Raw genomic sequence first — 24,332 nt, 5'->3', positions numbered from 1 at the left:
GTCCAGGGAGAGTCAGTAAGTCTCCCGACCTCGGAGCTCCGCACGACAGGAGATTCAGTGGGTGACGCACAGGCAGGGTGGGGGTGGTTCCCCCTAGTTCGGAGGTGTAGTGTCAGGAGGACTGAGCGCAGGGACATGGGCTGTGGGGTGAGGATTCCGTGTGTGAATACAAGTCAAGGACACAGAGGAGGCCTGGAAAACGGAGGCTGTTGTTTTTGTACGGTGAGGTTTGGTGGGGAGGAATGTCTGAGACGAAGGGCAGATTTCGAAAGCGGTAGAAACTTCTCCTTTCCTCAAGGCAGGCTGGGCATCAGATCAGATTTTGTCACCCTCGTTACTTCACAAGGCCTCCGTCCTCCAGAGCATGATGGGTTCCCTGGCCCCCCGGGGGCTTTGCTGCTGCAGGTTCTGCTCCCAGGGGTGTCCTGGTGACACCCGTCTTGGGGCTGCCCACTCCCGGATGGTCAGGATTATGCACAAGAAGAAACATGCATCTGAATTCAACACAAGATGGCTTTCAATTGTGTGTCTGGGGCTGGAGGAAGTAGGGGGAGCCTCCTTTGACCCAGGTCCGTTTTTCTTGAAACATTTCTTCAGGGAAATATAGCACACGTTGATAAAAGTGCCCCCCTCCGAAACTGACTTAGAGACTTACACAACATGAACACCGCCTGAGAAGTGGAACATCACTAGCACCCCAGGTCTTCCCCTTTCCTGTGGGCCACACCCCACACCCTCCTGATGGAGCCCCTAGTTTCACTGTAGTGCTCATTGCTTCTTGCTTTTCTATGTATTTTTGTCACCTGAACATGCTGCCTTGAGCACTATGACTTTGCACATCTTTTTCTGAAGCTGTTGTTCCATAGAAAATCACAGCCTACTTTCTTGCACTCACCTTCAGGGACCCGCCTGTGCCATGTGAGCCCCGTTGTCTGTAACCTGGAATAGACCAGCTTTGGTAACTGAGCAGGGAGGTGCAGAGTTTGGGCAGGCATAGCTGTGCCCTCCCCCGGCACCAGTGCTTGCATTTTCAGCTGGCATCTCACCCTACAGCCACTTCCCCCTGTTGGGCCCCTCATCCTTGCCCAATCACTTTGTCCCAATATGGGCATTGCAGCATCTCAATGGTCAGAAGGGCTGAGCCATGGCCTGTCTGTTTCTGACAGTCCCCAGCTGCAAAGAAAAGAAGAAAAATAGAAAGGAGAGACAGAGGAAAGCCAGAGAGAATCTGAGTGTAAAACAGGTATTACCAACTTAGGACCCAGAAGCCCTGGAGCCCCACCCCCTCAATTTGTAGATGAGGACATCAGGTTTCAGAATAACAATGCTATGATCTGAATGTTTGTGCCCCCCCCAAAATGTGTATGTTGAAATCCTAACCTCCAAGTTGACAGTATGAGGAGGTGGGGTCCTTTGGTGGTGATTAGGTCATGATGGTGGAGCCCTCGTATTGGAATTTGTGCCCTTACAGAAGAGACCTGAGGAGTCTGTTCGCCCCTTCCAGTAGTGGGGACACAACTAGAAGGCATCATCTATGAGAAAAAGAGGCCCTCTCCAGACACCAGATCTGTGGGAAACTTGATCTTGGACTTCTCAGCCTCCAGAACTGTGAGAAATAAATTTCCGTTTATTATAAGCCAGTGTATGGTATTTTGTTATTGCAGAAGGAATGGACAAGGGAATTTCCAAAATCACACAGGGGGTCCTGTCCCATGCTCTGCTGTGTACCCAGGGAGACACTTCATCGACCTTGTCTGACCAGGATTGATCGGGCTGGGAAAGAGGAAGCTTGTGTTCATTTCAGGGGGAAGAACTGTCAAATCTCTCCCATGATTTGGGAAGACATTCATTCATGAGTGCATTCATCCACTCACTCAGCAGCCAGGAAGTGAGCATCCATGCTGTGCCTTGAAATTTCCAGGAAAGGAGTGAGTAGGATAGACCCAGTCCTTGCCTTTGATCAGAGCAACATCTGGCTGGAGACAGTCAAGCCACCTGACATTTCCAACGTCAGAGGGTAGGTGGCTGTGACGGGGAGGCACAGACTGGGGAGGGAGGTGTGGGTCTTGCTCTTCTGGCATGGAAGCTGAGTTCTCAGGAAGGAACGGGCAGAGGAGACACAGTGGGGACTCTCAGGCAGTCATTGTGGATGTGAAGGCCCTGGAACCCCAGGAATCCCTGGACTCTCAGGTGCTGTGTTCCCATCCCTCTCACCCTCCCACTGCCCTGGAGACCCTCGGGCAGCTACCAAGCTCTGCCCCTGTGTTTGACCAACCCCATGTCTGCCCATAGGGGGCGCCCTTCTGCAAAGGACAGACTGGCTCCTGGGGCTGTCCAGGCAAGGGCGATGGTGCTGTCCAAGGGGCGGTGTCGTGTGGTGCTGTCTGTGGTGGTGATGTAGAGTTGAGCCCTCACTTTGGAAGTGTCTGCAGCTCCGCGGAGGGCCCTGGCCACACAGAGCAGGGGCTGAAGGTTGGAGTCAGACAGCCAACATGTCAGATGCGCTGGAGAGAGTGTAGGTCCACCTGGGCGGAGGCACACAGGAGAGGGACAGACTTCTGCTTTTGTGCCTTGTGCGTCTGTCTCCCCTCGGCAACGTCCCATGGACAAGGCCAGGCTGTTGCCAGCAGTCCCAGATCGGAATGTTGGCGCTCTGTGCTGTCCCTCTGCACACACGCTCCCACTTCATCCTCCCGACATCCCCGACTGACCAGGCAGTCCCCTTGCTCAGAGAGAAGAGGCATCTGACACTCGGACAGCTGCGTAACTGTAGGAAGTTGTCTCCAAAGACAACGCCAAACAATCCCACCCCTCCCTACACCAACGTGGCATTTCTGGCATTACAAGATGGAGTTTATTATTACTATTATCTCCCCTTCTTGACTCTGAATTGGACTCACGGCTGCTTTGACCAATACAATATAGAGAAAGAGATGTCCTGAGACTTCTGCAGCTCAGACAGTAAAGAGACCTTGCAGCTTCCATTCCACCGCATGGATCCCTGGGCTTCCGTGTGAGCAATCGGCGGCGCTCTGAAGCAGAGAGGCGCTGCGTGGAGGCGCACTGAGGTTCCAGACATCCAGCTCCAGTTCCGGCCACCATCTCAACCACCCAGACAAGCCCGAGGGAAAGCTAGTATTCGGGGTGGTTTGATGTGCAGCAATAGGTAATGGAAACAGCAGCTCGCACAAATCACAGCTAATATGGAAAAGGTAACATTGGAAGTTTACCTGTCCAATATTCCTACCTGCTGTATTTAAAGGATCACTTTTATTTTTATTTATTTTTTTTTTTTTTAGACAGAGTCTCGCTTTGTTGCCCAGGCTAGAGTGAGTGCCGTGGCGTCAGCCTAGCTCACAGCAACCTCAAACTCCTGGGCTCAAGCGATCCTCCTGCCTCAGCCTCCCGAGTAGCTGGGACTACAGGCATGCACCACCACGCCCAGCTAATTTTTTCTATATATATTAGTTGGCCAATTAATTTCTTTCTATTTATAGTAGAGACCGGGTCTCGCTCTTGCTCAGGCTGGTTTCAAACTCCTGACCTTGAGCAATCCGCCTGCCTCGGCCTCCCAGAGTGCTAGGATTACAGGCGTGAGCCACCGCGCCCGGCCTAAAGAATCACTTTTAAACAGTAGTTGGAAGGCTTCGGTGCAGACACTTGTGAGGTCTTTGTTCTCCATGACGTGACCGGGCTGGAACCACATTTCCCAGACCCCCTTCCCCATTTGCTTTGAGGTCACAAAAAAGAACGGGGAAGTTGAAGCTGTGACCACGAGGCTCTGAGGGTCAGTGTAGGGCCAGGTGCTACTGCAGCCCTGCACACTGTCCCTGAGTTGTCAGGTCACGGCACTGGTGAGATGTAATGTCTGCTTAACCGCTGGGGAGCAAGGACGTTGTTGGGGACACAGGCTGGGCATCACGGAGCAGAGAGGCATTGAGTCCTGACACGTGCATTGGTGACACAGGTGGACACAGGTAGCCAAGAGAGTGTACAGTGATGTGCAAAGGATCCAGGAAAGCTCCCTCCCTAATGTCTCTCTCTTCCTAAAATCCCTTTTGGGATGACACAGGATCTCTTTGACCTGACAACTAGAGCCATTTGCCCATCTTCAGACTCACCCAGATCACAAACTGCAGATGCGAGATGTCTTGGCCTCCAAGATCTGTGTGAATCAATCACTCATAATAAATTCCTGTGTGTGTGTGTGTGTGTGTGTGTGTGTGTGTGTGTGTCCTGTTGGTTCTGTTTCCCTGGAGAAACCCAACTAATACAGGTAGTAAGGGGACAAATAGACTGAGCAAAGTCTCAGGGGCCATATTTCCTACTTTCACAATATTTCCGTGAGAAATGGGAGCCACTGAAGGGCTGTAAGCATGAGAGCCCAAGGGGGGGGGGGGACACAGTCACATCTGTTTTCAGGTGTCCACTCTGGCTGCCCTGGGGAGAGTGGGCAGGAGAGGCAGCTGGAGGGAACCAGGAGGGTGAGCAGGAGCCTGGGGCCTCTTATCATCCTGCATGTTGTGGACAGGGACTCCTGTCACTCAACACAGCAGGATCCTCATTGACATTTGTAACACCTGAGAATGTTGGGCCCAACTTTGCTCACAGTAGGTGATACAAATGCAGAAATTCAGAGCACAGATTTAGGAGCGAAAGAGAACAAATCTTGTGTACAATAGGAAGAAAGTTTCAAATGAAAACTGTATAGTGCTAACAAGGTAACTTTTGAGGGTGGGAGGACAAGGTCCTGAAATCTCATCTCCCCATCAGGGCTGGGACAAGGGACAGGAGGGAACAGGGATGGGCATCGGAGGGGGAGGTGCACACATGGGGAGAGGGGCAGGCAGGACAAAAAGAAGCAGTCAGTGAGGTGTGAGTGGACAGTTTCCAGAGAGAAGCTGAGAGTGATGTCCCATATCTGTCCTCAGGGCTCAGTGTCCACACCTCAGTTCCGTCTGGAGAAGGAGGGGTGAGTCAGGCCTCCCAGTCCAGCTCCCCTGGGGGCTCCACACGCACACAGCCAACACGGGTCTCAGATCAGCAGATCACAGTTTGATTCTGGCTCCAGGTGGGTCAGGACAGCTCAGCCCCATCTGGAACTCAGGAACTTATTACCAGGCTATACTGGAGATAGGCAGGTCTGTTCACCTGGTGCAGTAGATCCAGGTGAGGCCATAAGTGAGGAGGAAACCAGCCCCCATGAGGGCCCCATGATCACGGTGGGGACCAGGGGGACCCAGGAGCCCTCCTGCTCCATAGTCACACATCTGCAGCCAGAGGAGCCCCTGGGGAAGGAGAGAGGAGGTGAGGATCTGTCCCCAGGCCTCAGCCCCTCCCACAGCCCAAACACCTGACCACACTGCCTCCCCCAGCACCTGCATCTCCATCCTCTACATGGGGCAGTTCCAGACCCTGCTGCTGAGAGCTGGGGAGGATTCAGGGCTTTTCCCTCCTGGGACCAGCTCAGTGCGGCAGGTGGTTGCTGTCAGTCACACAGACCAGGTGCAGGGACTGGCCCCCCTGACAGGCAGGGACGTGCCATTGCTCAGGGTCTTCAGGGCTGGGTGAGCGACAGAGAGAGCAAGAGGCTGAGCTGAGAGGCCTGCCTCTCCCTTACCTCAAATCAAACAGAAACAGAAGACACCTGAGAAGTTCAGTGGTGCTCCTGGGTTGATTATGGTTTGATGGGAAAGTTTCTAGATCCTCATTTCTAGATCCTCACCCCACAATTCCAGGGATGTGGCATCAATTACCCCAGTGTATGATGTTTTCTGGAGCCTGCATGGTCATAGAAAACCATCCAGCTCAATTTTCCTGTGAGTTAGGTGGGCAGAAACCTGACTGTGGGAGAATAATGTGGAATCTCATTCTTCCCATCACGCGAGCCTGGGAGTCCAGCTCTGCTGTGGGTTGGCAGAGACCTTACTCCCAACTAGCCCCAGAGAGAAGAGACACATCTACTATTTTCTCAAAAGGCAATGATGTCCAAGGGAATGGAGTGTCTAGGACAGAAACGTAACAGTTCCTGCTTCACTGTAAGGGGTGGGATGGGTGGTGGCCCTTCCTCCTTCTACAGCCACACAAACAGCAAAGAAAGTGGGTTCTGAAATCCCACCTGTCCTCTCTCCTCAGTGTGGTCCCCAAGAACCAGGCACTAAGTATCTCAAGTCCTTGGATCCCTCCCTATTGTGTCCAGTGTCCTGGGAGACCTGGCCCCACCAAATTCACAGGAAACATTGAGCTGGATGGTTTTCTATGACCACACAGTCTCTAGAAAACATTATACACTAGGGTAGTTCTACATCCCTGGGATTGTGGGGTGAGGATCTAGAAATGAAGTATCTACTCAGACCCTTTATTTGCTATGATATAGTGAATTGTCTCCTCCTTCTAACCTTACCTTGAAACAATGTTTCTGGGGTGCAGATGGAGAAGCCTCAGCACACAAGAGGATACCTATCCTCCCAACACAGATCAGACCTGGTGAGGCCCGGTCAACAGGGATGGTGCTTTCAGTGGTTCTGCTGGGTGCTCAGGGTCAGGACCTGAGCTCAAATGCTACCCAGCTCTGCCGAGGGATCTGATCCCACAAGCATGGAGCCCAGTCCTTGGGCCAGGAGGGCAGCCATGTAACATGAGCTGGTGGAAAGGTCTGGCTTGCCTGAGATAAAAGGACTTAAGAAGACCGTGCGCAGTGGCTCACGCCTGTAATCCTAGCACTCTGGGAGGCCGAGGCAGGCGGATTGCTCAAGGTCAGGAGTTCAAAACCAGCCTGAGCAAGAGCAAGACCCCGTCTCTACTATAAATAGAAAGAAATTAATTGGCCAACTAATATATATAGAAAAAAATTAGCCAGGCATGGTGGCGCATGCCTGTAGTCCCAGCTACTCGGGAGGCTGAGGCAGGAGGATCGCTTGAGCCCAGGAGTTTGAGGTTGCTGTGAGCTAGGCTGACGCCACGGCACTCACTCTAGCCTGGGCAACAAAGTGAGACTGTGCCTCAAAAAAAATAAATAAATAAAGGACTTGAGGAGCAAGCAGACAGTCTCATCGGTGGGCTTGGCTTCTATACACTCCTCCTCTCTGCCTCTTGGTTCCTCATCAGGGACTTTTCTGGATGTCTGGCTGTCCCTGCTTGTGTAAGGACAGTGAGACTACAGGAAAGACCTGGGTCTAGGATTGAGGATCCTAGTGGGGACCTGGAAGAATAATTATCCCAGGAGAATATCTGGTGGGCCACATGTAGAGAGGTTGAGACGGGGAGTGACACGGACTCACAGGGAAGGGGCCATCAGTTTTAAGAACTAAAATTATTATAGCAAGAAGCATGTATTAACTCTTATTTTACTCACTGTTGTATTTCAGGAAAGATTTTTTAAACTTTTTTCTGATGAGACCTTTCTAGGTATAATTTATACTTATTAAATAGAATATTTAGCAGATCTCGGAGAAACCAGCTGACTTTCAGTCATCCTGGAGTGTGTCCTCATCTTTCCCACCAGGAGGGGGAGCTGAGAGGACAGTGACCAGGTCTGATTCATTTGTGTCACCAGAACCTAGCACAGGCAGACAGCAGAAGAAAAATTCAAATGAAACAATGAGCACACATGGACAGAACTGGCCCGTGATGACACTTAACAGTGACCTCACGGAGGTCATCTAATCTGAAAGGAAGGCATAATGGTTTGGGGGAAAAATGGGTGTGGGTTCCCGCTCACAGCATCTCACCTTGGGTGCTGTACATCTCAGTCTTTGGATCTCTGAGGCTCTGGTTCCTTCATCTGCAGAAACTTTGAGCCCTGGTTTTGTGGGGACCTGGGTTTGGAGACCCTCAAGGGTTTCAGTTGCTTAGCCCTGGATATCCAGGCTCCTGGGTATCTGAGTTCTTGGGCTCCCTGGGTCCTGACACTTGAGTCTCCAGGGTCTCCAAGGCCCTTGGGCTTTGGGGCGAGGTGGGGGGTATCCAGGTCCCTGTGACTTGCAAATGGAGAAGGTTGTCTCTAGGGTACTGGGTTCTCTCAGGTGCTGGGGTCCCAGGCGTCTGAGTCTTTAAACTCCCTTGGTCTCAAGGGTCTCAGTCTCCGGGCCTCTAAGCTCCTGGGTTAGGGGGAAGAGTCTGAGCTTTTGGATCCTTCCATCCGGAGGGTGTGGGCCTCCAGGCCCCTGGTTCACTGGAACTCTGGGGCCTCCATGACCCTAGGCCCAGAGACTACTGAGTATCAGAGGTCTGACATTCAGATCCTTCAGTCTTGAAAGTCGGGGTCTCTGAGGTCCCTAGGGTCTTCGGATCATCAAGACTCTCCCACCTGTCCTCTATGCTTCGAGTTCCACCTCCAGCTCCGCGTCAGAGCAGTGGGTGGGTACTCGTTTCACTGCCCCGCATTTGCGCAGTGGACCTCAGTCGCGCCCACTACCCAGAACCAACAGCACGTGCAGAGACCCCCTGCAAAATCGTTGATAGCTGATGCACACGCAGAGACCCTCGGCCCGCATCCCGCTCTCTCTCTCAATTCGACCTGTACCTGCGGAGTCTCTGCCCTGCGCATGCGCCATCTCCCCATTTTACACTCGCGACCAACCCCTGCAGCCCCACCTTTAATTCCCACCTGCAATCCTTTTCTACCTCAAGGTTTGAAAAATTATGCTCTGTAATTCACAAAAACCAGGAAATCAGACTACAGCCACTTCGCCTATCCAGCATCCCGCTAGGGGCGGGGGAGGGCGTGCTGCCATAGCAACCATTGTACACGCCCCTCCTGTGCGCAGGCGCAGAAAGGAAACAGGGCAGTGCATGTTGGGAGCTGTAGGCAGAACACGAGGAGGCGCCGCAGCAGTTGCTGGGAGTTGTAGGCCAAGCCGGCCTCGGAGCCACAGGAGCTTCTGGCGGAGCTGCTGCGTGATGTTCTGGAAGTCGTACGTAAGGCAGCCCCAAGGCCTTGTGGGAGTCGTAGTCTCTAAGTCACTTCCGTACTGGGCTTCCGCGTGGCTGGCAGTCCGGACGTCTGAGAACCGCGTTCGGCTCGGGTGAGTATTTTCTCCTGCGTCGGATCGGCCCGTGGGTGGTGACACTCGCCTCTGATTTCCCAGCGCCTGCGGCCCAGAGGCCTTCTGGCTGGGATCCCTACTTTAGACACTGCGGTCCGGCCTGTGTCTTGCCCTTCCAGTTCCTTACCCCCTGGTCAGGATAAGACCATCTGCCGGCCCCTGTCCCCATGTCACTCCTTATTCAACCTTTTGACAGAGCTGCAATCCAGAGGCATCCCTAGGGTCCACGGCCTGGCTTCTGGGAGCATTTATTATTCCCTCATCCTGTAGATAAGTTACTGAGGACCGACTCTGTGCGAGGCGGCGGGAACGAGGCCAACCCTATACCTGCCTTTAAGAAGCTCTGTAGGGCCGGGCGCGGTGGCTCACGCCTGTAATCCTAGCACTCTGGGAGGCCGAGGCGGGCGGATTGCTCGAGGTCAGGAGTTCAAAACCAGCCTGAGCAAGAGCGAGACCCGTCTCTACTATAAATAGAAAGAAATTAATTGGCCGACTAATATATATACAAAAATAAAAAATTACCCGGGCATGGTGGCACATGCCTGTAGTCCCAGCTATTCAGGAGGCTGAGGCAGGAGGATTGCTTGAGCCTAGGAGTTTGAGGTTGTTGTGAGCTAGGCTGACCCCACGGCATTCACTGTAGCCTGGGCAACAAAGTAAAAAAGAAGCAGCTCAGTGGGAGTGGCAGCCAGAGTAAGGATCAGGACTGAGATGGAGGCACACAAGCAGCTCTGGGAGCCCAGTGGAGGCGCCCAACCCAGTTTGGAGTCCATAAAGTCTTTGAGGGAGAGGCACTTCAAACCTGGTTAACAGGTCCAAATGGAGTTCCTGGTCTTCTTCCTTCACTAAATAGCCCCAACATCCTCCCAAGTACTCAGGCCAAAACCTCAAAATGATCCTTCAGCTCTCTCTTTTATCATCACCCCACCCTCCACTCCACTCCAAGTCTTGTGCAAGTCCTATGGACTCCACCTTCAAAACAGACCCAGAATTTCATTTCTTCCCACGTCCACTGCCACCACCCCATCCAGTCCTCCACCATCTGGCTGAGTACTGCCATAGCCTCCTCACTGGTCTCCTGGCTTCTGCCTTTGCCCCTTACAGTCTTCCCCACACAGCAGCCAAAGGAATCCTTTTGAAACCCAAGAAAGATCGTTTCCCTTCTCTGCTCAAAAACCTTCCATGGCTCCTGTCTCCCTGTGAATAAAACTGAAATTCCACATCATGGACCATGAGGCTTCGCCAACTCGTGCAACTTCATCTGCTGCCAGGGCCTCCCTTCCACAGGATGTGGACCCCCAGGACTGGGTGACTAGATCTAGAGGGTGAGATGAGTCCAGGGTGACCTTAAGCCCTGTCCTGCTGAATTGCTGGGTGCTGGTGGCTACTCTCAGAAGACAGGGAACAGCTGGGCAAGAGCAGGTTTCTGCATTGTGAGGAATAAGTTGTCTGGGCACTTAGCGTCTGAGTTTCTGAAAGGTGCCCCAGAGGGGATCCTCAGTGGCCCATCTGAAGGGCCAGCCTAGATGGACATCAGAATATCATGACTTAGAGGTGCCCACAGGGAGAATGGGCAGGAGGGTGCCGAGCAGGACCTGAGGACATGAAGATGCCCTCCCCGAGGGATGTGAGCAGAAGAAAATTCAGGAGCGCAGATGGAGGATTGAGTCAGAAGTCAAAGGAGAAGAGATTTCAAGGGGTGTTGCTCAGCTGTGAGTCCTGAGGGCTGCTTGCTGGGCTCAGTGACAAAGAGAACAGCCAGTGCAAACACCTGGAGGCAGAAGTGTTCCTCAGGTGTTTGACAGACAGTGGAAGCCAGTGTGGCTGAAGGAGAGTGGGAGGAGATGAGGTCAGAGGAAAAAGGAGCCAGATCCTGTAGGACTCATCAGCCATTAGCATGAACTAAAGTGAGACGAGACCCATGGGAGGATGTCGGGAAGGTACTGGACAGGGCCCCACTGGCTGTTAAGTGGAGAAGAGTATGAAGAGGGGAGATGGGGGCAGGGAGACCAGTGAGGAGCCCCCTCCAAGAGTCCTGGAGAGAGCTGGCCCAGACTAGGTTGGCAGCCGTGGAGATAGTGAGAAGTGATTGGCCATTTTGAAGCTACAAACAGGATTTACTTCATTCTGTTTGGGCACCTGGAGTTTGAGGTCTGAGGACGCCTGAGTGGGCTATTTGGAGAAAAGGTCCAGATCTGACATTGCGATTTGGGGAGAGTGACAACAGTTGTGAGAGAGAGCAGTCCAGGATCCCAGACCTAAGGCTTCTGGCCAGAGCAGCTGGAAGGACAGAACTGCCCTTTACTCCGGGAGAAACCTGTTTCATTAGAGGAATCAGGAATTTGGGTTTTGAGATGCCTATTAGACATCTGGTCCCTGCCCTTATGGAAATTAGACAGCAAATATACAGTCACGTAAAATCCACATATTGTGGTAAATTCTAGAAGCAGCCTGCTCTGAATGACAAGGAGGCTACTACAGTAGTCTGGGCTGGAGATGACGGGGGCTTGGGGAGGGAGGAACTGGTAAACTTTCATGGCTTCACCACACACGCAGGACCAAGGAGGGTGTGTGTGTGGCTGGAAGGTTAGAGTCCTAGCTGAGTGGGGAGGGGTGAAGTGGGAAAGGAGAAGAGATCAGGGTCAAAGGTGGGCTGATCCGTGTCTTGATGAGGCCACAGAAGCTTGTGAGGGATTCTGATCCAATAGCAGGGCTGAATCCAATCCGGCAGGCCCACACCCCTCACCTCCAAAACAGATGCCCCCTCAGCTGGTCTCCCTAGAGGTGTGATCAAGGCTGCCTCTGTGTGTCCCTGGAGGTCACCTTGCCTTTCAGAGGATGCAATTGGGACCCATTCCTGGAGACAGTGACCTATCCCCTAAAGTGAAATCCAATTGGTCTTTCCTGTTTATCCCCCTTCCCCTGAACAGCGCTGCAGTCCCCTGGCCTCCGTCTTTAGAGTCACTGGCCCCTCTCCTCCCAAGCTCTCTGAACAGCCCGGGAGGCTCAGGTCAATGACACCCACCTTGTCCCTCCAATCAAGGGTGTAACATGGGTGGCCTCCCTGGAGGCTGTGCAACTGGTCCTTAACAGACACCCCATCCCGTGGACAGGACACAACCTAATTCTGGGTATAACCTTCCTGTCTCTTCCTTTCTTTCCTCCAAAACCAATTCCTTAAGCTCTTTCTCTTTGGTGCATACCGAGTTCAACCCAAGAAGGCTTTCTGGACGAAGTGGCCTTCAGTCACCAGATCCATGTACAACCCTCCTGTCCCCAGCTCCAGAATAAGCTACTCTACGCGCACAACCTGTCCTTGGACTATTCCTGGCACGGGTGCTATCAAGCACCCAAGCAGCAAAGATCCCGCAATCCGGAATCCACTTGTAACCCACTCCCCTCTCTCCCACTCCAGGAGAAGCCGAGCCCTCCCGCGATGCCCGCCCCACCATGCACCTCCTGCCACGCGGCACGAGCTGCCCTCCGCCGCCCGCACTCGGGACACGCGCTGTGTGGCGCCTGCTTCTGCGCCACCTTCGAGGCTGAGGTGCTGCACACGGTGCTCGCGGGCCGCCTGCTGCCTCCGGGTGCAGTGGTGGCCGTGGGCGCCTCGGGCGGCAAGGACTCCACCGTGCTCGCGCACGTGCTGCGCGAGCTCGCGCCGCGTCTGGACATCTCGCTGCAGCTCGTGGCTGTGGACGAGGGCATTGGCGGCTACCGGGACGCGGCGCTGGCGGCCGTGCGTCGCCAGGCAGCGCGCTGGGAGCTGCCGCTCACCATCGTGGCCTATGCAGACCTCTTCGGGGGCTGGACGATGGACGCCGTGGCCCGCAGCACAGCCGGCTCGGGCCGCAGCCGCTCCTGCTGCACCTTCTGTGGGGTGCTGCGGCGCCGAGCGCTGGAGGAAGGGGCGCGCCTCGTGGGAGCCACGCACATCGTGACAGGTGAGCTCAGGCGCATGCGTGGTGGGCCGGTGTGAGCGCAGGCGCGGGGCGCATGCGTGGTGGGGCACAGGCGCGGGGCGGGCCCTAAAGGAGGACTTGAGCGCATGCCCCGGAAGTGGGAAAGGAGACCACGGGCATGACTTCCGGGGAGGATCCCAGTAAGGAGCTAGGGATATATGCGTGCTCTTGTTTGGGGCTCACGACACCGGGGGAAAAAGCGGGTCCAGGCCGGGCGTCACAAAGGCTTGGGTCTCGGCCACCATATTGGTCTTTACAGATTGGCAAAGTGGTTGGGGGGTAAAAGTTAGTCTCTGGGGATTATAGCTTTGGTTCTTTACTTATTTTTACTTGTTTCTAATATTCTTGGTCTCTCATGGTCCACTTTGCAGACTCCATCTCTATCTCTGAAAAGGATCTCTGCCTCTTAACGCCTTTGTTGGCCTCTCCTCTCTTTGATAATTCGTTTTTATTTTCTCTCATCCATTCCTTCAACGAACAGCTGCTGAGTTTCTGCTGTAGGCCAGATCCAAACTGATTAAGAGCAAAGCTCTTAATCTCTCCGTACTCCTGTTTCCCCATCCCTACACCGGGAATATTAATGATACTCAGGTCATAGACTTGTTATGACCATTAGATGAGTTAGTGGGAGTATATGTATTTGTGTGTTATCTATTATTATGTATTACATAATATATATGATATATTTTACATGTTTTATATGTGCTATTGTCATCATTGCCAGGCTAGGGCTGAGAATACAGTTATGTGCAAGTTCCTACCTTTGTGTGGTTCTCAAATATAAAATTATAAATGCTCCTAAGTGTTACTGCAGAAAATTACACAGACCATGTGTGCAAAGAGAGACCCTTGTGACATGGTGGGAGGGAGTCAGGGAAGTCTTTGAGATCTGAAGGCTCAAGGTGAAGAGGTGCATGGGGGTAAGGACTGGGGTGGGGTTGTTGTTGTCCTGTGCAAAAGCCACTTTGAGATGCCCCAAGTAGCACAGTGTTGCTGGAGCCCAGAGAGCAAAGAGAGGTGAGGCTAGAGGTGGACAAGTTCAGACCTTACCCCTTGGGCAGTGGGGGAACCAGTGAAAGTGACATGAAGAGAGTTTCAAAGGAATGGAACTTTGACAAGCTCTCCCTGGCCATGGTGAGGAACCTAGGAGGGGCAAGGACATAGCCAAGGACACCAGTTAGGAGGGAGACAGCTGTGGTCATCTAGGTGAGAAACAATGATTGTAGGAAACAGGAGAGAATCAACACATCCGAGGAGTGTGAAGACAAAGGTACCTCTGGGACTCTCTTCTCCCACCTTGCTAGGGCACAGACTCTAGGAGAACCTTGGACAAATCCCAGATCTCTGAGCCTTAGCTTCCTCTGGTGGAGAAGGAGAAGAATAATCCTTTCTGCACAAGAGCAGTCTGTATGGAGGAATGAGGTTGTCTTGGGTTTTAAAGTTAATTTATTAGACTCACTTATTAATTGTACTTGTAAAAATAATGAAGGCTTCCAGAAAAATCCCTAACTTATAAAGTGATTTTTACCCTTTGTTTATATACTCTATTTTTAAAGGCATATTATAATAATAATTGTAATAATTATTACAAAATCAGGGAGCTCTTAAGTGGGTTTGTAATGACAAGGTGTGGAGCAAATCCAGCCTCCTGCAATTAATGTGGCTTACAGCTTTAAGTCAACAGACACAGCTCTTGGATGATAAACATTTAACTAGATACAGTTTCCATTGACTGGTCTCAAGGTCACAGGCCTTTCTGGAAGGTCATTATTACTACAGTCAAAATTAAAGCAAAGTTCTTGGTGGGTTTTACTATGTACACTGGGGGTTTCTCAACTTCAGCCCTATTAACATTTGAGGCCAGATAATTTGTTGTTTGGAGGCTGTCCTGTGCATTGTAGGATTTCAGTAGCATCCCTGGCCTCTACCCACTAGATGCTCATAGCAATTCCTCCCTACCCACCCCCATGACAGCCAAAAATGTCTCCAGACATCGCCAAATGTCTCTGGGGTTAGGGAAGGAGGAGAAAATCACCCAAGGTTGAGAACCACTGATATAGCCTCAAATATAACTTGACAAGACACAGGAAAAGATTTATGTGTAGATATTTCTCACTGGTCTTTCTTAACAAAGATAACACAGAAACACTAAAGTCGGGGGAAAAAAAGATAAAAGAAACACTGCAGTCTGTGTTGTCAAGAACCATTCCTTTTCCATGGCTGCTGTAGCAAATTACTACAAGTTTCGTGGCTTAACTCAAATTTATCATCTTGCAGTTCTGGAAGTTAGAAGTCCAGCAAGAGTCTCACTGGACTAAAATCCAGGTGTCAGCAGGGCTGCCTCAGGAGTGGGCAGGGGATCCATTTCCTTGCCTTTTCAACCTCTAGAAGCAGCCCACATTCCCTGGCTCCAGGCCCCTTCCTCCACTTTCAAAGCCAAGAATGGCAGGTTGAGTCCTTCTCATTTCGCTTTGCTCTGACCTTACTTCTGTCCTCACTACCCCCACTCTGACTCCTCTGCCCCCCTCTTCCACACCAAGGATTAGAAGTGATCAGATTGAGCCCCCCTGGATGGTCCAGGCTACTCCCCCAGGTAGTTGGCTGGTTAGCAACCCTAACTCCACCTGCAACTTAAATTCCCCTTGCCCTGTAACCAAACATATTCACAGGTTCCCAGGATTAGCACGTGGACACCCTAGGGGTGGGGGAGAGAGTAGCCTGCCTACACCAGCTATCTTGAGAATCTTTGTTAAATGCCATTTTGACTTTTGTGCACAGTTTGAATTACAGTTTTACAGTTTTTCCTGAGGCGGAGAAGGTATTAGCAGCATAAAGCACTTTACTCCCTGTGTGTAGGGGCAGCTAGCATAGGTGTGGGATGCAGTAGGTCGGTGTCAAATGAGGGTACCCCCAAGTTGCTCCAGGGTAGCTTGTGTGTGTCTCCCTCTGGTTCTTGCTATGTCCATCTCCAGCCTCCACCTGGCTGCTCTATGATGCTCCGGGGGTCTATGGCTCACTGTCCCCATCCCTGTCTCTCTCTGGGTCCTGGCAGCCCAACGGTGCCCAGGTGGCTCCATGGCCAGCAGTGCGCTCCGCTCTCCACCTCACCTGCTTCCGTCTCTCCCCCACCCAGGTCACAACGCTGATGACATGGCGGAGACGGTGCTCATGAACTTCCTGCGGGGCGACACGGGGCGGCTGGCCCGGGGCGGGGGCCTGGGCTCCCCTGGCGAGGGGGGCGCCCTGCCGCGCTGCCGCCCGCTGCAGTTCGCGTCGCAGAAGGAGGTGGTGCTGTACGCGCACTTCCGCCGCCTGGACTACTTCTCCGAGGAGTGCGTGTACGCGCCCGAGGCCTTCCGCGGCCACGCGCGCGACCTGCTCAAGCTCCTGGAGGCGGCGCGGCCGTCGGCGGTGCTGGACCTTGTGCACTCGGCCGAGCGCCTGGCGCTGGCCCCGGCCGCGCTGCCCCCGCGCCCCGGCGCCTGCTCCCGCTGCGGGGCGCTGGCCAGCCGTGCGCTCTGCCAGGCCTGCGCCCTCCTGGACGGCCTGAACCGCGGCCGGCCCCGCCTGGCCATCGGCAAGGGCCGCCGGGGGCTGGACGAGGAGGGGGCGCCTCGGGATCGGGCCCGGCCCCCTGCCTCGGAGGCCATCCCCGCCTTCTAGCGACCCCAGGTCTCCGGCTGGGATGCGACGTCCCGGAGAGGGGGCTGCCTGTACATATGCTGTGAATAAAGCCGAGTTTCTCTGCCGGGCCTGCCATGTGGGGTTGGGAGGAGGACAGGGACCCAGTGACCTGTAACCCTGCAGAAGCGGGGTGCCCAGATGTCTGGGTCTGGGGGAGCAGGGTTCTCGGGGTGGGCTGCTGGGACTGAGGGAGGAGGGAGCCGGTTCTAGGTCTGGGGGAGGTGGAGCTGGGGTGACAGACTCCCGGGACTCAGGAAGGGGTTGGGAGGGGTCTAACAATTTGTGGTTCCCTACTTAATGGGACTTCAGCGGCTGCCTGCCTAGTGCCTCTGCCGGGTTCTGGGCATGCTCAGGATGGTCCTAGCCTGCCTTGAGCACCACGTGGCTGCTGTTTCCTGTTTGCCTGCAGTCACATGACTTGATGGGCACAGGTCACTCACAGTTACCTGCATGATGCTTCCCTCCCAGTGCAGCGGGCACTGCAGACTGACTTGTCCCCACCACGACCTCACAGCCTATAGCCTGAGACGTGGCAAATGGCCCCAGGTCACCCAGCTGGGAGGTTGGGCCTTTCAGAGCTCCCCGGGATTGTGGAATTGCCCCTCCACCACCTGACTCTCTCCTGGTGTCTCTGTCATGGCTGAGGGGCTGAGCGAGCTTCCCAAACCCTGGGCCTTTGGAGACAGAGCTGTGTGAGCCTGGGTTGGTGACTTAACCTCTCTGATCTTCCATTTTCTCCTCTAAAAATGGAATAAACAACATTCCTTACCATCAAAGCACCATTGGGAGGAAATGGAAGATCAGAGAGGTTCAGGTGGTCAGTACATGGTGGGTGCCTTGGCTGTTCATGTTATGGTTCGGCCACCAGGGGGCTCTGGGTTTCAGGGTTGCTGCCTCCTAGGTCCTGGAGGTGAGCCCCAGAAGTTTCCTCTGGAGACCTGGTGTTCTCAGTCCCATCTTCGGCTTTGCTGGGCTGACTGCTTGTCAGGAATCCCCCACCTTCCCATCATCCTGCTCAAGTCCTCCAGGGTCCTCCTAGAAGCCTTCCCTGATTCCTCCCACCCCACCCAACCCAGGGCACAGTTCTTTCCCAAACCGCCACTTTTCCGTCCTGTCCTCACTGTGTGGACATTCGAATTCTTTGAGTCTCCTTTGTCCTAATTATTAGTAGATTGGGCAGGAGAGCCTGAACCAGATGCCCTGCCTCCCCTGTGGGGTGACGGAGCATCAGGTTAATTATTCGTTCAACAAACGTTTACTGAGAACTTCCTCTGTGTCAAGTACTCCTCTAGGTGCTAGGAACATGGCAGTGAACAGGAGACAAAAGTGAACATGAAGTTCACAGTCTGAGAGAAATGGACAATAAGCAAATAAATATAAATGTCAGGTAGTGTTGAATGCTACAAATTTTTAAGGGTCAGGATAAGGGGAAAGAGGGAGATAGAGACAATTTCCATAGGAACTAGGGAGGGAAGGGCCTCAGAGGAGGCAGCATTGTGCAGAGACCTGCACAGAGCAAAAGAACAAATCAGGAAACCATCTTGGGGAAGAGCTTTCCAGGCGGAGGGACCTGCCAGTGGGAAAAGGCGGAAGTAAGTATGGCAAGCCCAGGGGACAGCACGGAGTCCCGTGTGGCCAGAGCAAAGTGTACAAGAGAAGACTAGAAGGAGATGAAATGAGGCGTGGACAGGGGTGGTCATGCGTGTTCTTGTGGAGGCAAGAAGGGCTTGGATTTTATTGTAGGTGTGATGGTAAGTCTTTGGAGGGCTTTGGTCCCAGGAGTGGATCCAATTTTCATTTTCTGAAATAAAAACTACTCCAGCTGCTGTGAGGAGAATGGGCTGTAGGGGGCGCAAGATGATCTAGGTCGATTGTATGGGATGATGTTTGTGTGGCAAGCACTGTGCCAAGCGCTCCTTCCCCAGTAGCTCAGAGAGGTGAGGAGTGGATTTTTATCCCCAATTTTATGAAGGATAAACTTGTGGCCCAGAGAGGTGAAGTAACATGCCCAAGGGCTCACAGCAACAGATCGGGAAAGGAGCTGGGACCCTTGACCCTTTTGCTCTGCCGTCTGCTGGAAGCCAGGGGACCTGGGTTCTTGTTGCAGATGTGCCACTAAATTCCCATGTGGCTTTGGGCAAGAGACCTTTTCCCTTCTGTTCAATAGTGTCTCCCTCCAAAGGAGGCGGTGGGAGGTTGGTTAGATTTCTGTTGTGGTTTCAAGCAGCACTATCCAATAGAAATAAAACGCAAACTATATGTATGACTTTAAAATTTTTGGTCAGGCACAGTGGCTCATGCCTGTAATTCCAGCACTTTGGGAGGCCAAGGCAGGAGGATCACTTGAGGCCAGGAGTTCAAGGCCAGCCTGGCCAACATAGCAAGACCCACATCTCTTTAATATAAAAAATTTTTTCTAGTAATATTTCTAAAGGAGGGAGACTGGTGAAATTTTAATAATAAATTTTATTTGACCCACTATGTGCAAAATATTATAGTTTTAACATGTAATCAATATTTTAGAACTTTGAGTTTTTTAGGTATCTTTTTTCATATAAAGTTTTCAAAATCCAGTGTAGATGTTACACTCACAGCCCATCTCAATTCAGATTCCCCACAGTTCCGTCCCCACACACGACTCGTGGCTGCTCTACTGGACCGTGCAGGTTTGCAGCGTGCATTACAGAGCCAGACTGCCTGAGTTTAAGACCAAGCTCTGCCCCTTGATCCATGTGACCTTGGGCAGGATGCTCATCTGTACGATGGGGGGAGGATGATACTTCCACCCTGTGGTTACTGTCGGTAAATACAGTACACATGAGCGCCTCGAAGAGCAGCCGGGTCAGTTCAGTGTGCATTCCTTGTGCGCTCACTGCCTTCCTCACCCGGGCCTCTTCAGAGCTGGGCAAGGTGCTGTTCTCAGCTCTGGCCACAAGGGGCCACTGTAACCACACTGCATCAGGTGGCCGTAGCTGGCGAAGCCAGGTCTCTTCTTCCCCGGGCCCAGATAGGGAGTTCAGCTCTCTCCCACCTGCCCCCTGGTCTCTGAGCCAGTCCTCAAGGATGAGAGACAGCGTAGGTCTTAAGGCTCCGTATAAACACTGGATACTCCTTAACCTCAAGACCCCTGTGTTCACTCATTCAATAAATACTTAGGGAGCACATAATTTGTGACAGCAGTGAACAAAACAAAAACCTATTTTCAGCAGGGCGCAGTGGCTCACGCCTGTAATCCTAACACTCTGGGAGGCCGAGGCAGGAGGATCGCTCGAGATTAGGAGTTCGAGACCAGCCTGACCAAAAGTGAGACCCCCGTGTCTACTAAAAATAGAAAGAAATCATCTGGACAACTAAAAATATATAGAAAAAATGAGCCGGGCATGGTGGCACATGCCTGTAGTTCCAGCTACTTGGGAGGCTGAGGCAGGAGGATCGCTTGAGCCCAGGAGTTTGAGGGTGCTGTGAGCTAGGCTGACACCACGGCACTCTAGCCCGGGCAACAGAGTGAGACGCTGTCTCAAAAAAAAAAAAAAAAAAAAAAATCCTATTTTCATAAGAGACAAAAAAAAGAAAGAAATATCAGTTGCATATATAGTATGCCAGATGGTGACAGAGGGCTGGGGAGGGTGTCACATATATTGAAGTAGGGTGGGTAGGGAAGGCCTCGGGGAGAAGGACACATTCATGCGAAGACCTACACAAGGTGAGGCAGAGAGCTCTGTAGATTGGCAGGAAAAGCATTCCTGGCAGGGAACAGCCAGTGCAAACTCTGAGATTGCAGGAAAGGCAGAAGGGGTGCATGAAGGAGAGAGAGAAGAGGTAGGGGTCAAACAGGCTCGGCTTGGTTTTCAGTACTATAGAGCATGGAGGATTTTTGAACAAGAGGAGTGACAACAATCATTCCTTTATTCACGCAGCAAATATTTCCTGACGCCTCCCAGGAGCCGAGGAGCCCTGCGCGGGGCAGTGGGGAAATAGAGCTGAGTCAGCCTAGTCCCTGCCCTCGGTGGGCTCCCTGTCTGCTGGGGGAGGTGGGCAGGGACAGCGGCAAGTCAAGACCCAGCAGGATACGTGTCACCGTGGGGTTAGGAGGGACACAGGGGAGCCAGAGGTGGGGCGTCTAACCATTCCACGGTGTGTCATGGAATGGTTCCTGAGGAGTCAGTGTTCAAACCAAGACCCAAAGGTGAGTAAGAATGAGCACAGGGAAGGGTGACAGGGACAGCAGGCACAAAGGCCTTCGGGCACAGGAGCACCGTGTCCCTGGGAGGAACTGCTGCTCCTAGAGCAGGACGCAGGGCGGGTCCCCGTGAAGGGTCACAGTGCCCTGCTGGGCGGGCATCTGTCTGGGCTGATGGGGCGCTAGGAAGGGCCAGCTCTGGGTGTCAGAAAGATCCCTCCAGGGCCATGTCCAGGAAAGAGTGGAGGGGAAGCTTGAAAGCCAGGAGGCCGGGGAGAAGGCTGGGGTGACATCCAGGCGTGGATCCAATAGCCAAAACTTAAGGCAATGGCAAGGGCATTGAAGGGTGGGAAGAGACCTGAAGGCTACTTAAGAAGCCCTCACTTAGAGCCGGGGGTCCTACTCAACACTAGAATGTGTTGCATAATCCTTAGAAGCTCCTGCAGGAGCTCAAATATGGTGCAAATCCAAGGGAAGTCTGTCCTAAGCAGAGAGACTAACAACAATAAAGATGTTTGTCCCTTAGGCAGGTGGCTGCGGTAAGCCCAGGAGACTCTGGCTGAGAAGGAAGCATAGTAAACATGGGAGGCCGGGGAGGGGGCAGCTGAGGCTGGAGGCCCTGGTCATCGTGGTGGGGGTGGCTTTTGCTGTGGTCTATGGCTTTGGCAAACACAGCCCTGCAGAAACACAAGGGACTTTTTTATTCTTACTGGTTGTGACAGTGGATCTGTGAAATTCCAACATTCCGTCCCCTGGGATCGGAAGCATTTTCTTCCCTGGCCGGAATCTGGAGCTCAGTGTGAGAAAGATGGGCTTCCCGCATCTTCCATCTGTGTGTGCTCTCCAGGGCTGGGTAATTGGAGGTCACTGTCGAGGCTGAAGAAGAGGCGTTGGGTGCAGAGTCTGGACAGAACCGGGCTCCAAGGTAACCTCACTCACTCGGCCTGTTTGCCTAGAGCCCCTGCCAAGTGCCAGGCACCAGACTGGGCACCAGGGATCCAGCAGTGAACGAGATGGACAAGGTCCCTGCCCTCATGGAGCCTCAGTTCTAGTAACAGAGGTGTTTCTTTGTTCCACAAATGTTTACTGAGCACCTACTATGTGCCAAGGCACAGATGCAGGTCAAGCAGGTGAGAATCTCTGCCCTGTTGGAGCTGACAGTCAAGCTGTGGGAGACAGATTACACAGAAGAGTAAGAAAGTCAATAAATAAACGCACGAGGGAGGTCTGACGGTAAGTGCCACAGAGAGAGAAAATAAACAGCAATAATAAACAAGGAGGCAAACACATAAAGCAATTATGGATTGAAATAAGGTGTAGGAAGGAAACCAGCACAGGGCTGAGACAGAAACTAGAAGGGAATGTCAACTCCAGAGAAGGTGATCCGGAGGTGACCTTAAAGCTGAGATTTGCATGATGATCATGGGCAGAGTGGCAGGAAGTGTGTCCCAGGCAGAGGGAACAGCAAAGGCTAAAGCCATGAGGTGGGGAGGCCCCTACCATGTGGAGAAAATCAAAGAAATACAAGAGGCTGAGTCACAGTACATCCAGGGGTTGATGAGGTTGGAAAGATGGACAAAAACAAGACACAGAGTGCCTCCCGGGCATTTGGGTTTTATTATAATTGCACGGGGGACTCACAGATGAGTTTTTAAGCAGGCTTTAACATGATGCTGTTTCACATTTTACGAAGATGTTGGCTGCTGAGTGGAGAATGGATTTGGCATGGGAGGGAGGGAGGGAGGGGTCAGGGGTCGAGCATGGAAGCAGCCAGACCAGTTCCGATGCTGTTGCACCTGTGCAGGCGAGAGATAAAGGTGGCTTGGAAGAGAATGGCTGAGAAGAGATAAGTGGGTGGATTCTTTGCCTTCTATTTTGGAGCTAAGGCCACAAGAACTGCCAAAGTGGGAGATGAGAGCAAGGGAGGGATAAGGAACCCTCCCAGCTTTGACTCAGCAGCTGGGGAGAGGACGCTAACACGGGGAAGAGTGGGGGGATGGTGGGGCAGAGGCATTCCTGGGCTGTCGACCGAGCATCAGGAACCCCGAGGTGTGTACATAGCACGTAGCAGATCTAGGTGCTGACCACAGGTGTCTGGGAGATTACCCAGAGAGCGATTGGATAATCAGAGAGACACTCGAGACCAGCAGCAGAGGGAAATCGAGTCAGGTGGGCTGGGGAATCCCAGCTCTACCACGCGACACTGGACAACTGACCTCATTTGTCTCCATCCCCTCGTCTGCAAATGGGTGTCATTGTGTGCACCCCACAGAATGAAGTGAGACATGGCACACGGTAGGTGCTAGAAAAACTGCCAACCAAGAGCCATCACGACACAAGGGAAGTCAGAGGCGCAGGTCTATTTGCTCATTCCACAAACATTCATTGTGTGCACGCCCGTGCCAGGCTGTGCAGAGTGGTGTGGTGTTTAACAGCCAGATGATCTGGGTTCAAGTCCTGACTCTGCCACTTGCACAAGAAGATACTTCTAAGGCCTGGTTTCCTCACAGGTAAGGTGATGCTAATGAGTCCCTAACCCCTAAGGGCTTTCCTGAGGATTAAATGTGACTTGGCACATTTGGCAGCCTGCCTGATTGTGTTATGCGTGGAGACAGAGCCAGTCATTGGCCGACCCAGGGAGTTGGAGCCGGTGGAGAGAGGACCCCCTCCCCTGCCGCCCCCTCCCCTGCCGCCGCAGCCTCCAAGGGCCATGACCAGCACGTGGCCAGAGACCACCTTCCCCGCCAACCGTTCCCACAGTCGCGCCCGGCCACTATCCCCACGCGGAAGGGCCCCACCTCTGAAACCACAAAACCCCACATCCCACACCCTGGCCACGGCCTCCCATGCTTCCCGGGCTGGGGGTGGCTCCGCCGTTCCTGTTCTTCCACCTCAAACGCACCTGCCCCTCTTCACGCAGCCTCCCCGCGCGAGCCCCGCGTGCCCTCGCCTGCCGCACCCCGCAGCCCGCCCCACGCCGCGGGCTCCGCGCCGTCGCGCCGCCACCAGCCCTGCCTGCGCCCTCCTGGGCCTGCATCCCTCCGCAGTCGCAGGAAAATCAAAGTCACCCTGCCGCCAGACGGTGCCCTTCCAGGCACGATCGCCCACTTCCCCGGACGCCCCCGCCGCCACCCGCGGCTTTCCCAGCCCCGCCCGCCCAGGTGCCCGGGAGAGGAGCCGCCGCGGCCTCCCGGTGGAAACAGAGCCGCGGGACCCACACCCCACCCGCGCCTGGCCCGCCCTTTCCTCCTTCCTCCCTGGAACAATGGCAGAGGCGTCTTTCCCCGAGTCTGGGGCTAATCCCACCGCGCCGCCAGTTGCACCATCCTCCCTTTGTTCCCGAACATTCCGTGCGCTGCGGTTAGCAGCCCTCCGCCTGGGTCCCAGTCGCGGCGCCCCACTTAGCGTTGTGCAAACCCCGGGCGAGGGGCCGGCCTCGGTCCCGGCTTCCTGCTCTGC

General features: G+C 53.5%; 1 protein-coding gene and 1 long non-coding RNA gene across 2 annotated transcripts; one reads left to right on the top strand and one right to left on the bottom strand.

Moving 5' to 3' along the window:
- Nucleotides 1–190: 190 nt before the first annotated feature.
- LOC142861113 (uncharacterized) lies at nt 191–1,172 on the bottom strand. Its single transcript, XR_012912487.1, has 2 exons — nt 896–1,172; nt 191–494 (listed from the first exon to the last, which is right to left on the bottom strand). It is a non-coding gene; the product is annotated as an uncharacterized LOC142861113 (long non-coding RNA).
- Nucleotides 1,173–8,840: 7,668 nt separating this feature from the next.
- On the top strand, nt 8,841–16,761 carry CTU1 (cytosolic thiouridylase subunit 1). Its single transcript, XM_012754241.2, has 3 exons — nt 8,841–9,026; nt 12,463–12,991; nt 16,143–16,761. Exons 2-3 carry the CDS (start codon nt 12,484–12,486, stop codon nt 16,670–16,672), a joined length of 1,038 nt encoding a protein of 345 aa, XP_012609695.1. The 5' UTR covers nt 8,841–9,026; nt 12,463–12,483; the 3' UTR covers nt 16,673–16,761.
- The last annotated feature ends 7,571 nt before the right edge of the window (nt 16,762–24,332 follow it).

Source organism: Microcebus murinus, chromosome 16 (genome assembly GCF_040939455.1).
Source record: "Microcebus murinus isolate Inina chromosome 16, M.murinus_Inina_mat1.0, whole genome shotgun sequence".
Lineage (NCBI taxonomy): Eukaryota > Metazoa > Chordata > Mammalia > Primates > Cheirogaleidae > Microcebus > Microcebus murinus.
Note: the sequence above shows the minus strand (reverse complement) of the source record. Positions and strands in the feature narration are given on the sequence as shown.